The sequence below is a fragment of the Python bivittatus genome, unplaced genomic scaffold (genome assembly GCF_059951505.1).
Source record: "Python bivittatus isolate LINGU-HERP-01145 unplaced genomic scaffold, Pbiv_v1 ctg000480_np1212, whole genome shotgun sequence".
Lineage (NCBI taxonomy): Eukaryota > Metazoa > Chordata > Lepidosauria > Squamata > Pythonidae > Python > Python bivittatus.
This window is the reverse complement of record NW_028277075.1, coordinates 48,006,739-48,019,178: the sequence shown is the minus strand read 5'-3', so window position 1 is coordinate 48,019,178 and position 12,440 is coordinate 48,006,739. Positions and strand designations below refer to the sequence as shown.

At 36.5% G+C, this 12,440-nt stretch overlaps 2 protein-coding genes across 5 annotated transcripts in view; one reads left to right on the top strand and one right to left on the bottom strand.

The window, feature by feature from the left end:
- METTL15 (methyltransferase 15, mitochondrial 12S rRNA N4-cytidine) overlaps positions 1–5,888 on the bottom strand; it is a 100,386-nt gene extending 94,498 nt beyond the window's left edge. Inside the window, exons 1-3 of one of the 4 annotated variants that reach the window (XM_088145848.1) lie at positions 5,683–5,888; positions 3,789–4,001; positions 1,229–1,558 (exon numbers count right to left, since the gene is read on the bottom strand). In XM_088145848.1, coding sequence (XP_088001974.1) covers positions 1,229–1,492 — 264 coding nt within the window. In that variant the 5' untranslated portion in view covers positions 1,493–1,558; positions 3,789–4,001; positions 5,683–5,888. Of the gene's footprint in view, positions 1–1,228; positions 1,559–3,788; positions 4,553–5,193; positions 5,310–5,682 lie in introns of those variants that run through there. The other 3 variants (XM_088145847.1, XM_088145850.1, XM_088145849.1) reach the window with 3 other exon arrangements.
- Positions 5,889–6,053: 165 nt separating this feature from the next.
- KIF18A (kinesin family member 18A) overlaps positions 6,054–12,440 on the top strand; it is a 55,975-nt gene continuing 49,588 nt past the window's right edge. The window contains exons 1-4 of the mRNA XM_088145846.1: positions 6,054–6,162; positions 8,492–8,878; positions 9,487–9,644; positions 12,297–12,401. Of these exons, the coding sequence (XP_088001972.1) occupies positions 8,551–8,878; positions 9,487–9,644; positions 12,297–12,401 (591 nt within the window). The 5' untranslated portion in view covers positions 6,054–6,162; positions 8,492–8,550. The remainder of the gene's footprint in view (positions 6,163–8,491; positions 8,879–9,486; positions 9,645–12,296; positions 12,402–12,440) is intronic.

Genomic DNA, 12,440 nt, shown 5'->3' with positions numbered 1-12,440 from the left:
AAAGTTTGGGAAAACTATTTGTAGTCCTATTATGTTGCAGTGATGGTAACAAAAATTTTTTTTTCTTCCTAGCATTTTCCCACAGGTGCAGGGTCCATTTTTTTTTTTTTTTTTTCTGGATCAACCAAATGTTGATCCCTTGGTTGCGACAAGAATTTATCCTCTGGCTTATCACCTGAGCCTGACATCATGGCCTGAGAGTGACTGGCTCAAAGACAGACGGCTTTCATGCTTAAGGCAGGACTAGAACTCAGTCTCCTGGTTTCTAGCCTGGTGCCTTAACCACGAGACCAAACTGGTTCTGGTAACAGAGAGAGAAAGGGAGAGGGGGAGGGAGAGAGAGAGAGTGCTCTAATCACAGTAGATTCTGAGCAGTATACATACCTATTAACAGCAACTGAATTAAAAATAATACATACAAATATGGTTCAAAATAGTTTTTCAGGTAAGATTAATTTGAATTTCACTCTAAGAGGTCACGGCAATGCTTCCTTCAAACAAATATGCAGACAAGATGTTGTAAGATACACTCTATATAATTTAGATACTTACGTTTTAATGTTGCTATTGCTGACAATAAGGCAGATCTTAGCAGAAAATTGTCCCAGATAATCAGCATTTCTCTACTAGAGAGTTGGATTTCTCTTCTAGTAGGATATTGTGATATGCTTATTTATTTTTTAATTATCATTAGACATGAAATGGCTTGGCCAGTTTTAGAACTATATTCATTTTCTCTCTGGGAAGAAGGCTGTGCAGTATAACTAAATAATTTCTGAATGATTAGATGTAAATTTTCTTTTGATTCTTTTCAAACTTCCTTCCAACTTGGATACAGGACAAAGGTTACTTTGATAGATTTGATTCATGACATCTGTTTTGAGATTCCCTACAAAATTTTCTCAAATGATCCCGCTAGGTCTTTTGACAAGTTTTCATATCATAACCATATCTAACTTTGTAGGTAAACTACATTTCTTATCAGTTACTGGATACTGCTCAAAATTCAGTGTAAGATTGCCTCCTCTCAAGATTGTATATATGCCCATTTTTAATGAAGCAATTATGTATTTCATTTGTGACAAAATATTACAGAATATAAAAAAAGAACCTAGTACAATAAGAACCTCAAATATATGTTACAGAATAGAATATTATGTCTATATTATAATCTGTGGTTTATATTTTGAAAAATGCTTGTCTACTTTGAAAATAAATTCCAACTTACCTGTCCTTTTTGAGGTGCTAAAAATTCAACAACTTCTTCAACCATAACTGATTTATGTAATTGTTGACTATCTTCACTGTTTATTCCATCCTGTGAGTTTTCACCAATACTGAAATGCAATGATTTCTCTTCAGCTTCACATGTACTTGCTAATGAAGAATGTATGCATTTTACTGACATACCTAAGCAATTTGGGCTAGAATGACTTAAAGTGTGCAAACTAAATTGATTGCAGATTTTTTGTAAATAAGGAAGCCAAAGCATGTTGGAAATACAGTTGCTTGAAGGACAGGGTGTAAATACTAGTAACAGATTAGTACATACATCAATCTGAAAAAAAGCATCAGAAATCGAAATTAGTTTATACAATATGATCAACAGGAAAGAAGAACCATAATGAAATTGCCATGGAAAGCTTTTGGTGCTAGCAAGTGTTATCTGGGGCTATTTAATACTACTGCTAATCCTTCTAAGTAATTCAAAAGTTTAAGTTTACATTTGTTAAAAAAGAGCACATTGAAAATAATTTATCAGAATCAAATAATTACAGTCACAATTCTAAAGATAATTAAGAAACCTTAAGTATAGTATGCCATCTCATTATGGATACTTTTTGGTTTATAGTAACTCCACAGCTATAGAATTCTCTCCTTGGGGAGCTCTAGATCTCATACATCTTTTGAAAACGTTTTTTTTTTTTATTTCACAAGGTATTCTATTAGTAATGTTTGTGTTCTTATAAATGTACTGATATTGTTCCCTCAGCTTATTTTTTATAGATTTATCACCATTTTCTTACGTGCATTATTTATTTTTATCATTTATAACCCACTTCCTTCCCACGAGACACTCAGAGTGGTTAACAATAAAACAGTTTCATACAATCAGTTCAAACCATTATTAAAATTATCCAAACTTTAAAATGCTGGCTGAAAAGAGAAGTCTTGACTTCTTGCCTAAAAATTAAAAAAAAAAAAAACTTAGAGCTGAGTACAAGTTGCCTTGGTTTTTTAAAAATGCTATTGCGAGTTATGAATGAAAATAGATGAGGAGGATCAACAATTATCTAGTCCATATAATATTCTACCAATTAAGCAGCCACATAATCATGGCCACATAGGACAAGAACATATTAGCAGCTGCTACCTAATTCCCTTGCAACACATAGTCAGAAGAATTACTAATAGCGTGGCTAATATTTATTAATGCAATAGCCACTGATTTAAAAAATATGAAGGAGAAAGCTAATTCCCCTGTAAAATAATCCAAATTGATGGTTATCACTATCGCCTTCTGATTTAAAAAAATCCATATTTTATATGGTATTTCCTTTAATCTATCTGGAATCTTCCTCCACTGAGTTCAATGAATGACCCAAGAAAAACTTCTCCCTATTTTCCAAACTGTATATAATTTAATAGATCATTATCATAACTCCTCTCACTTTGTCTTAAACGCACTTAACTGATGGGATGTGATTTATAACTTCCCCATCAGTGAAAAAGATTTTATTTATACTCAAGGAAGAGAAAGAGCATGCAAAAATTATAAGAGTAGAAATAGTCAAAGTCTTTTTATGTATCTACAATAAAGCAGATTCCAGCTGCAATAGAAGTTTTAAGCAAATAGAGGGTATTTATGTGAATGTGCAACGTGTCCCATCCAAACATTCTTGAAAAGAACAGGAATAATTAAATACAGGCAGTCCCCAGTTAAAAGCAAGTTCCATTCCCAAAATCTGTCCTTAAATTGAATTTGTATGTAAGCTGGAGCAATATTATTGTATAATACTGTATAAGTAGTATTGTGTATTTAACTTGAATCATTGTGTGCTTAACTTGAATTTTGTTACAATAGGCTCCTTTCTTAACTATAGGTTGTCCTTAAACTGGGTATTCTTAACCCAGGGACTACCTGTAGAAGTAATTGTAAGGGACCCATAAATAGTCCTCTTGCTTTTCAGGAATTCATTTTTAATGTCATCCTGTTATGTGGTCATAAAATGCATGCCAAGTGAAAGGATGCTGAAAAAATATTTGGAAAGAGTCAGTTGTTGACAGAGGGAGAAGAGAAAAAAAGCTGCTATTTGACTAAATTAAGTCATTTGAAGATGAGTTTGTGTATTCACAGTTACAACTGTTGTGTCAACTGCTTTTAACCAATAAAATACACAAGTCTCATAATCATTCAATTCCAGAGTGACTGCCAATTGCCTCATTTCGCCCATAATTAAGAAGTGTGTTTGACACTTTATTAGCGCTGAGAAGGGATCCTGTGTTTGGGTTTAACACTGTTTGGGGAGTATCATTTATTGATCTATGCCTCCATTATTTTTGCAAGCGAATTTTAATTTGGCAGGTGCTTTTAAGACCCTCAGCAAAAAAACACTTTCTCGTAAACGCAGAAAAGAGATAGCTGGCGTTATTCACTGGAGACCAGGGAAGGAAGGGGTGGGGGAATACCTGACCATCATCGCCATTTCCTTTGCAATTAAGACTCCTAAGGGAAGGATATTTTATTGTGGGATTAGAAATGTATGCGTCCGAAGAACACCACGAACCTTCTCTCCCCCAAACGCTTGCTTGTCTCACCAGTCCCAGGTTTTAGGGAGACTTCATTTCTAAGGCGGTCCTCACGGCGTTGGATGAGACTTCCGCCTCTCAGGTCCTTCGTTGCAGCTGGGGGAGGGGGGGCAGGTGGGCTGCCAAAAGGCTTCCTCCTTGCAACAAAGCCTCGCCGCTTTCAGTTCCACTTTCCCAAAGAGAGCAACAAACTAAATAAAATATTGTGCAATTATTGATTTATTTGGTGAAAGGGGCCAACGCTTATGGAACGAGGTATCATTCTTGTCTGACCCCTCTCTCCACGTTTGAAAATTGCTACATTTTCAGGCACAAATACAAATGCACCTACTTTAAATTCGTGCAGGTTGTAAATTACAATTAGCCACGCGCTCTTATATTGACAAAAACTCCATAAATTCGGCAGGACTGACTTCCGAATTAACAGGTGTTCGATAGGGCTCCACACGTTCAGCGTCTGCTAGATTTCTTTCCTCTCCTTCCCTCCCCTCATGCCATTAACTCCCTTCAATTTGCGTAAGCATTCTTTATTTTTATCTTAGATGTTCCCATATTATAACTGGCCAACCCAAATCAATATGTGATAGGATAATCACCAGCAGACACATAGCACATATTTTATTAGTCCTCAATATTCCTGGAACATATTTTATTCTATGCTGGGTGTCCTGGGGGAAGGGGTAGATGAAGTGAAAGAATGTTATTCGATAGATATTTATGACTGCTTGTAAGTAAGCTATTTTTTCCAAGGATAAAAACAAAAGCCACCCCCCCCCCCCATTGACTGACCATATCATGCTGCAACAATATCCGGTTAGGGGCCCTCGCCATCACTCTCATGCACGAACACAGTTCTAATGGGTAAAACAGCCAAACTATAGATGCACTCATAAAGCCTCAATTTCACGAACGTACAATTAAACCTAAGTATATTATCCAAGTCTTATATCCCCAATACCTCTGACGACTGCCAGCTGAAGAATAAATAATCTGAAATGATCGTGTTGAACTGGTTTATAAAAAAGCTCCTGTTATAAACCCATTCACCAACTGTCCCCCCAGCTACTTATATACAAATAGCTACTATTCTCCCCCTTCACACTAATGTACTAACACTATCATTCCCTCCCCAACTCCCTATTAACTATTTCAGAGCGACAACCGCTATTCGAGCTATCCGAGGTGTGGTATATATTTGTAGTAGGAGAATACCTCGCCCGTAGTAAACAGAATGCGGGGAAGGCCGTTAGTTATGGGCTGAAAAGCAGTGAGTAAAGGGTTAAAGCACACAACGCAGTCACAGACTCCTCTGCTGCTTTCCTTTTCTTTTTCTAATAAATGTACCCTTCAGATCGAGCCACGTGTCTGTCATACAACACATACTTTGGATTCCAGTGCTCTTGCAGCGACCATAGAATCATATAGCTTCAAGGGTATCGCTCTTCAAATTAAAACGCATGCAATCCATCAACAAGCCTATACGTGCTTCAACTCAGAAACTTCCTAAGTAGTAGACGAAACACCCCGCCCTTCAGCAAACTAACGGGCAACCTCTTCAGTCCGTAGAGAAATGGCTTAAAGTCACCTACACCTTAAAGAGACATGCAGACTAAGAATTCAGTGCGAGTAGGGCCACAACCCAATTAGGAATAATTCCCACTTTTGAGTCACTATAATTAGGATTCTGGGGTAAACTATGCCACTTAACAAATTACGGAAACAAGATTGATTTTTGCTTCTGAGCTACACGCAAGTCCATATTCTACGTGATCTGTCCATCGAATGAAAGGATAGAACGATTACATTGAAGCGACACCAGCCTAAGAGTTATTTCATTTATCTGTTTTCATTTAGCTCATTCCAAAAAATCACCTTCTTCAGCACGTTCTTTATTAATCCTTCTAAGGTGATCTTTGGCCTCCCCCTGGGTCCTTGCGCAAAACAGAACAAAAAACAAAACTAAAGCAACCCGTTCCTGTTTTGAAAGCCCATCTTCTCCTCTCTTCTTGCTTCCACGATTCCCTTTATTCAAGATTCTAACTTCCCCGTTCCATCCATAGAGACAAGTATCCTAGCTTTCCCTTCGCTAGAAAGACAGCTCAAGCATGTTTAGAGTGTAAGGAAAGACGGGTCCTCGTTTAGACCAAAATTCATACTCCATCCCGTCAGCCGCGTGGCGGCAACTATGACGTTTCTCAGTCCTAAACCAATCAGAAGTGACCGACCTACAAGCCGCTTGTGTTTGAATTTGGTGGCTGGCTGAACTAAGGAAGCTGAGCGGCGTCGACGCCTTAGCAAGTTGTGCGGAGCTGGCGGTCGGTAAAAGGGCGCTTGATGTTCGAGTGACTAATTGTATGTATGTTTACGAGAGAGTGAATCTGATAAACCTAAATGGGTCCGATAGATAATATATAACGGATCAGTTCGAATACCTTTAATAGTTAGCTGTTGCTAAAGTAGGGAGGGAGATGATCAGCTCTCTGCAACTATCGGACGGGCCATGTTTTCTTAACTCCACAGCAAACGATCGTGGTTCCTGGCAGTAACTCCTATTAAAAAGGGGGGAGGGGAAAACAAACACTGCTTACTTACGTGGATTAAGGCCGGAACTTCGACTTACTTCTAAATACGCAGGCGTGACATTATACCTATCGAGTGTAATGGGACTTTCGTCTTGAGTGTACACGCATAGGGTAGAAAAATAGCAAAATCTGTTGGTAATAAAATATCTTCAAGTGAGCAGCCAGGAACCCTATCCTACTTTCAAGATTTAAAACATATAAAACTGCAGGGACTTCCAGGCTGTCGCCAGGAGTCAACATTGACTCGAATTACGATGTTTTTAAATTGTATGCTGTTTCTGCAGTTTTTCAGTTACTGCAAAACAAAACGATTGCTGCTTTGTTCTGTAAAGAAGATTGACTGTAGCAAAGTGGAATCTGAAAGAAGTGACCTCAAAAACTTTTCTGTTGCAGACTTTATTTCCTTGACTGATCGCCGGTATGAGTGAAACCATACTGTAATTGCCTTCTAATACATACAGCAGTTTAGCCTGAAATGTGTGATCAAGTGCTAAGATTTAACTTAAAGCCATACCTAGCATTTAAGATGATATTTAGGACCATAAGACTGTTACTTGAGAATAAGTTCCATTGAATTCAGTAGAACTGCATCATAGCTTGCTGAGCAAACTTAAATGCCACCCACTTCCTTAACAGTTCTTGGTACTTTACAAAAAATACAATAGAAAAATTATAAAAAAACAAAAACATTAAACAATATGAATTAAGAAATCTTATATTTTTCTAAACAATATTTTGTTAACAAAGAATTTATTAGAGCTGCGAAGATAAACAAGATGATATATCTGCTTGTACTAGTTACATTTTTTGTTGTGCTTGAAAAGGTGTACATAAGGATATTACAGAAATGATAGTGTGCTATGAAGTATATCTGCTGAGATGATTTTAAAGTCCAGGCTCTCACCCCTCAAAATAGTAATGGTGGATAGACTTCTAATGTTTGATTCAATATTCTACACTTTATTTTGTTTGTTTTCAAGAAAAATTGTGTGTGCGTGTGTGCATACATACATGCACCCTCTCTTGCTCTTGCTCTCTCTCTCTGTAGATGTAATTCTGTTCTCACCTCAGATTAATTAATTCTCAGACATCACACTGACTTCAAGAATGCTAATTTTTGAGAGACATACATGGAGGTGGATTTTATTTAGGAATGCTGCTCACTAATCTTAAAATCACCATATTGGTTATCAGTTGGCTTCCAATTTAAAATATGGCCATTAACTTTAAAAGTCCAACCCCAGAATACTTAAGAGCAGCCCCAGAATACTTAAGGCAGTGTCTTGTGAAAATTGAATCGCCATGTCCTGTCATTCAGAACAGGACTGTAGAGAGTCTCCTCACTTTATAAATAATAACCATTTATTAAACTTGTATGCAGAACAAGAGGCCTTCTTTGTGATAACCCCACTTTGTGTAACTTTCTCCCTGCCCAAGGAATTTGTGGTTCCAACCCACCTTGTATTTTCCAATCAAATTAAAATGGCTCTGTTTCAACATATCTTTTGCTCAGGTTGACTATTGGCACCATGATAGGAAATGCTTATAGAAAATTGTATTAGGTTTTTTTGGTGTACTTTGTTTGTCATCACTATTTTGTTATGCACTACCCGAGTCCATGAAGACATACATTTGCCTTCTGTATTTTTTTCCAGCCATTGAAACAAGACCTAGTATTCCAAACAACTCCTAGAAGAACAATAACTAGGTAGACATGGAGTGGAAAAAAAGAGGAATAGAGTATAAGGGATTATAATACCTGACTCAGAAAATGAAAAATGTTTTGCTTCACAATTTGTTTTAGATAGTTGGAGCTCCTTTATATGAGATTGGCCAACTTGAAAGGCATAATGTTAAGTAGGAGTATGCAAAATGTTTCTACCACAATACACATCAGTGTCAAAATGGCTGCTTTGAATGTTCTGAGTGTGAAACAAAACACATGCATCTTGAGAGTTTTGTTCCAAGGATACACTGTTTTGTTTCAAGCATGAAACAGAACACATTTTCTGTTTTATGCAAATCCCTACAATCCAATCAAATTCGAGCCTTTGTTGATGTTGATTAAACTACTTTATTTCTTTATTTTTTATTAACAGAAGAATAATTTACTTGGTATATAAGAAATACACCTGAGATGACATAGCTGCATTTCATAATGTCTGCTACTGGTCAAGAAAATGTCTGCAATCATGTGAAAGTAGTGATCCGTGTTCGTCCTGAGAATGCAAAAGAGAAAGATGGAAGCTTTCAAAAAGTGGTTCAGGTTGTTGATAAACATATATTGGTTTTTGATCCCAAAGTGGAAGAGGTCAGTTTCTTTCATGGAAAGAAAATATTGAACCGCAATATCACCAAAAGGCAAAACAAGGACCTAAAATTTGTATTTGATGCCATATTTGATGAACATTCTACACAGCTGGAAGTCTTTGAAGACACTACCAAAACCGTTCTAGATGGTTTTTTAAACGGCTATAATTGCACAGGTAACTTTCCTCAGTAGTCATTTGTCATCAGTGTGAATAATAATCCTACGTGAGTAACCCTAGTACATTCAAAGAAAACAAATGTACTTATTTAGTAGCTTTGTTTGTTTCCTACACTAATGTTTGCAGAAACCTCTTACAAAATGTACATCTTCCATATTTTCATTTTTGCTATTTTCTAAGATTTTTGGGAATAAGGCAAACCTTGGAGCATTTTGGTATTACATAGTTTGTTTTAATACTAACTCCCTGACCTTAAAAATTAAGTTGGAAACTTTCTCATTTCTTAATTACTAGATATTAGCAAAAATAATTAAGAGCTATGAACTTTTCTTACAGTTCTTTCTTGATCGTTCTGAATAGAGAAGCGACTTCAAACTTCTGCTCCAAATATCTGCTTTCACTCAAGAGAAGTGCTGATGTTTGCTTCAGTGTATTTGCTAGTCTATTTTGCATAAAATTATATTTTTTTCAGCTTGGTTGCCATATTTCCTGAACTACATTTTTGCAAATTGGCAAAATCCATTTGGTTGCTTGTGTTTTGTTTCAAATGTCAGGCTCATGAGTCAGAGTCAATTCAAAATTTCCCTGTCCATCTCACAATTTAGTGCTTGCTTATGGTGCAACTGGAGCTGGGAAGACTCATACAATGCTGGGTTCCCCTGAAGATCCTGGAGTAATGTACTTGACTATGATGGAGCTTTATAATTCCATTGATCGAATGAAAGAAGAGAAGCATTGTGCTATTGCAGTTTCATATCTTGAGGTAAGTAGATAAGAAATTCTGCACTATAAATTTTTTCAATAAAAAATTCTTAAGACACCTTTGCTGATGACTGAGGAAACACCATTTGGGTTAACATATGATGCTAAGTCATTATTTCCTTAATTCTACTGAATAAACTACAATTGGGTATCACAACATGGCAAGTGATAAGCCATGGTTTATAAAAGATAATCATTGGACTTGCACATGCCAGACAAATCACATTATGGTTTAGCACAATATGTGAGTTAATTGACCACCTCTTAGTTTCTTTCAGTCATCCAACAGCCTAAGAGATATTTCGTATGGTGGAGTCCCATGTTGCTAGATGGAGTATATACAGTTAGCTCAGCCATGTGGGTCTGCATCCAATTGACCACATGTGCCCCACTTTCATTTACTTCATCCAGAGGCAGCTATGTTTTTAAGTGAACACTGAAAGGTAGCCAGAGTATCTCAAAGAAGCAATAATGTTCCACGTTTTCTGTGATTTCTATAATAAAAGGAGATTCTTATGGATCAGATTTGAGATAAATCATTTTATGTAACCTGTATTGATTGCCAATCAATAACTGAAAGATTAAATGCATTTAAATATCAGCTATTATATATTCTTTCTTTGTTGCTATAGTTAGCAAACCATATAGTTATGTTTGGAGCAGTTGTATATTGAAGCATGGTTGAGTTGGAAAAAAGAAGATTTGTGCAGTCTAGTCTATATAGATATTGCAAATGGATACTTCTTCCCCTTCCTCTGTAAGGATCCTTTTATTGCCCTGACTTGCTTTCTTCTAGAATCTTCCAGAAAGAGCATCCCTCTTTTAGTCATCTAATGTTAATGCAGTATTCATATAAGTCTTATTACTTCTGACTGATTGCCTCACTTGTCCATGACCTGATCCTGCCGTATTTTAAGATTAACTTTCTAGAATTCAGTCCAGTTCAGGGAATCAACCCATGTCCAGGAACCTTGTCAATATCCTTTGCACAGCATTGCTGCTATTTTTAATTCCTGTTATATAATTTACTCTGTCCATAGTGTTGCCTTCACAGTTTTCATTGGTGTCTCTGAGCACAGACTTCTTTTCTAATCTTTTAGGAACTGAGTGTCTTACCTTTATAATATTAGCTAAAGGCCAAATGCTAACTACAAGTGGTATGATGTAAAATAGATGAAATTTACAGCATGAAATTTTGGTTAGCGTACAGAATATGTAAGACTGTGTGTGAGATTTATTGAACAGGCTCATTTGTCACCCATGACAAAAGTACATTGCTATCTTAATTCTTAAACTGATCAAGCATATTTACTATGGAAATTCTTATGATAGGTTGCAATTTATAAAGATTTCCTTTATTACATTACAATACACTAAATTGTTATTTCACAAGGCAGAGGATTGTTCTGTACCACAAAGAGTTCTAGTTGAATGAATAATTGAGATACAATTTCTTACAATTTCTAGTACTGCTAGCAGGCAAGGACAAAAGGATTAACACAAATAATGGAACTGATGAACCAGTTCAGTTTTACAGAATAACTTGCATATTCTCAGAATGCTTAATAACAGCTTGATCTGTGAGTATTGAGTTCTTGACAACTGAAAACAGCCTAAAGCAATGGTTTCCAATTATATGAGGTTGTGAGGGTACTGCAGATAGTTGTTGGCATGGGAGTTGAAATAAAAGCCCCCCCCCCATCTCATGAGGTCACTAAATTTTGTAACATTTGCAAAGTCTAGTAAGATATTGGTGTTCTTGCCCAAAAAATTACAAGTTTTCAAGCAGGAACACCAAACTCTTGCAATATGATGAGTTCATAACTTTTCAACTATTTAATTTTTTAATTTAAAACTAAAATTTTTTTTTTTTTATTTGGGATCCCATACATGCCATGGGGGGAGGTCATGTGTGCCTTATTACTCAGAGGCACTGTGATGCTAACCCCTGGCTTGGTGCTACTGAAAAGCACCAGTGTTGGACTAGGAGCAGAAATACCCAGGTTCCTATCCACCCTCAGCCCCCACTGGGTGACTATGGGTCAGCCATGATCTTTTAGCCCAATCTACTTCATGGGCCTACAAGGGAAAAATAGGAGGAGCACTGTCTATGCCGCCTTGAACTCTTAAATTAATGGCAGGATAAAAATCTAATAAATGAGTAAAGGGAGGAGTGCTCTTTGTTAAGGGAAACTGGCCTAGAGTACAAAAAGTGCAATGCTATCATGGCTCTTAAAAAGTAAGGCCTATCATGTTCAGTGGAATTAACTCTATGTTGCAACTTGTTGGAGATACCATATGCAGTGAGGCATACTTCCAAGTAAGCACTAGTAAGTACTATGTTTTTCCCTCTATCAAGTCTCCTTGTTTTTGTTTTACTGCTCCATGTAAAATCACCATACTTGTTTATGTTCATCTAAATGTTTTAGATATTTAGACAGAAAAGTTAGTCTTATCCAAGAGAACTTTACTGTATGCCATTCTGAGTTGCTGCTATTGCCAATAAATACAATTAGAAATGACATATATTAAAACTGGGGAGAGAGAGAAATAGATGCAGCATGCTGTATTAAGTTTATTCATTTCCAAAATTTTAAAATGCAACTAGTAGTAGAGCTATCCAAACCAAATTAAAGACAACATTTTTTCCTAGGTCTACAATGAGCAGATACGTGACCTATTAGTAAATTCAGGAACATTGGCTGTTCGAGAAGATCCTCAAAAAGGAGTACTGGTTCATGGGTTAACATTACATCAGGTATGCACATTTCTATATATGTGCCATCATTATCTATTA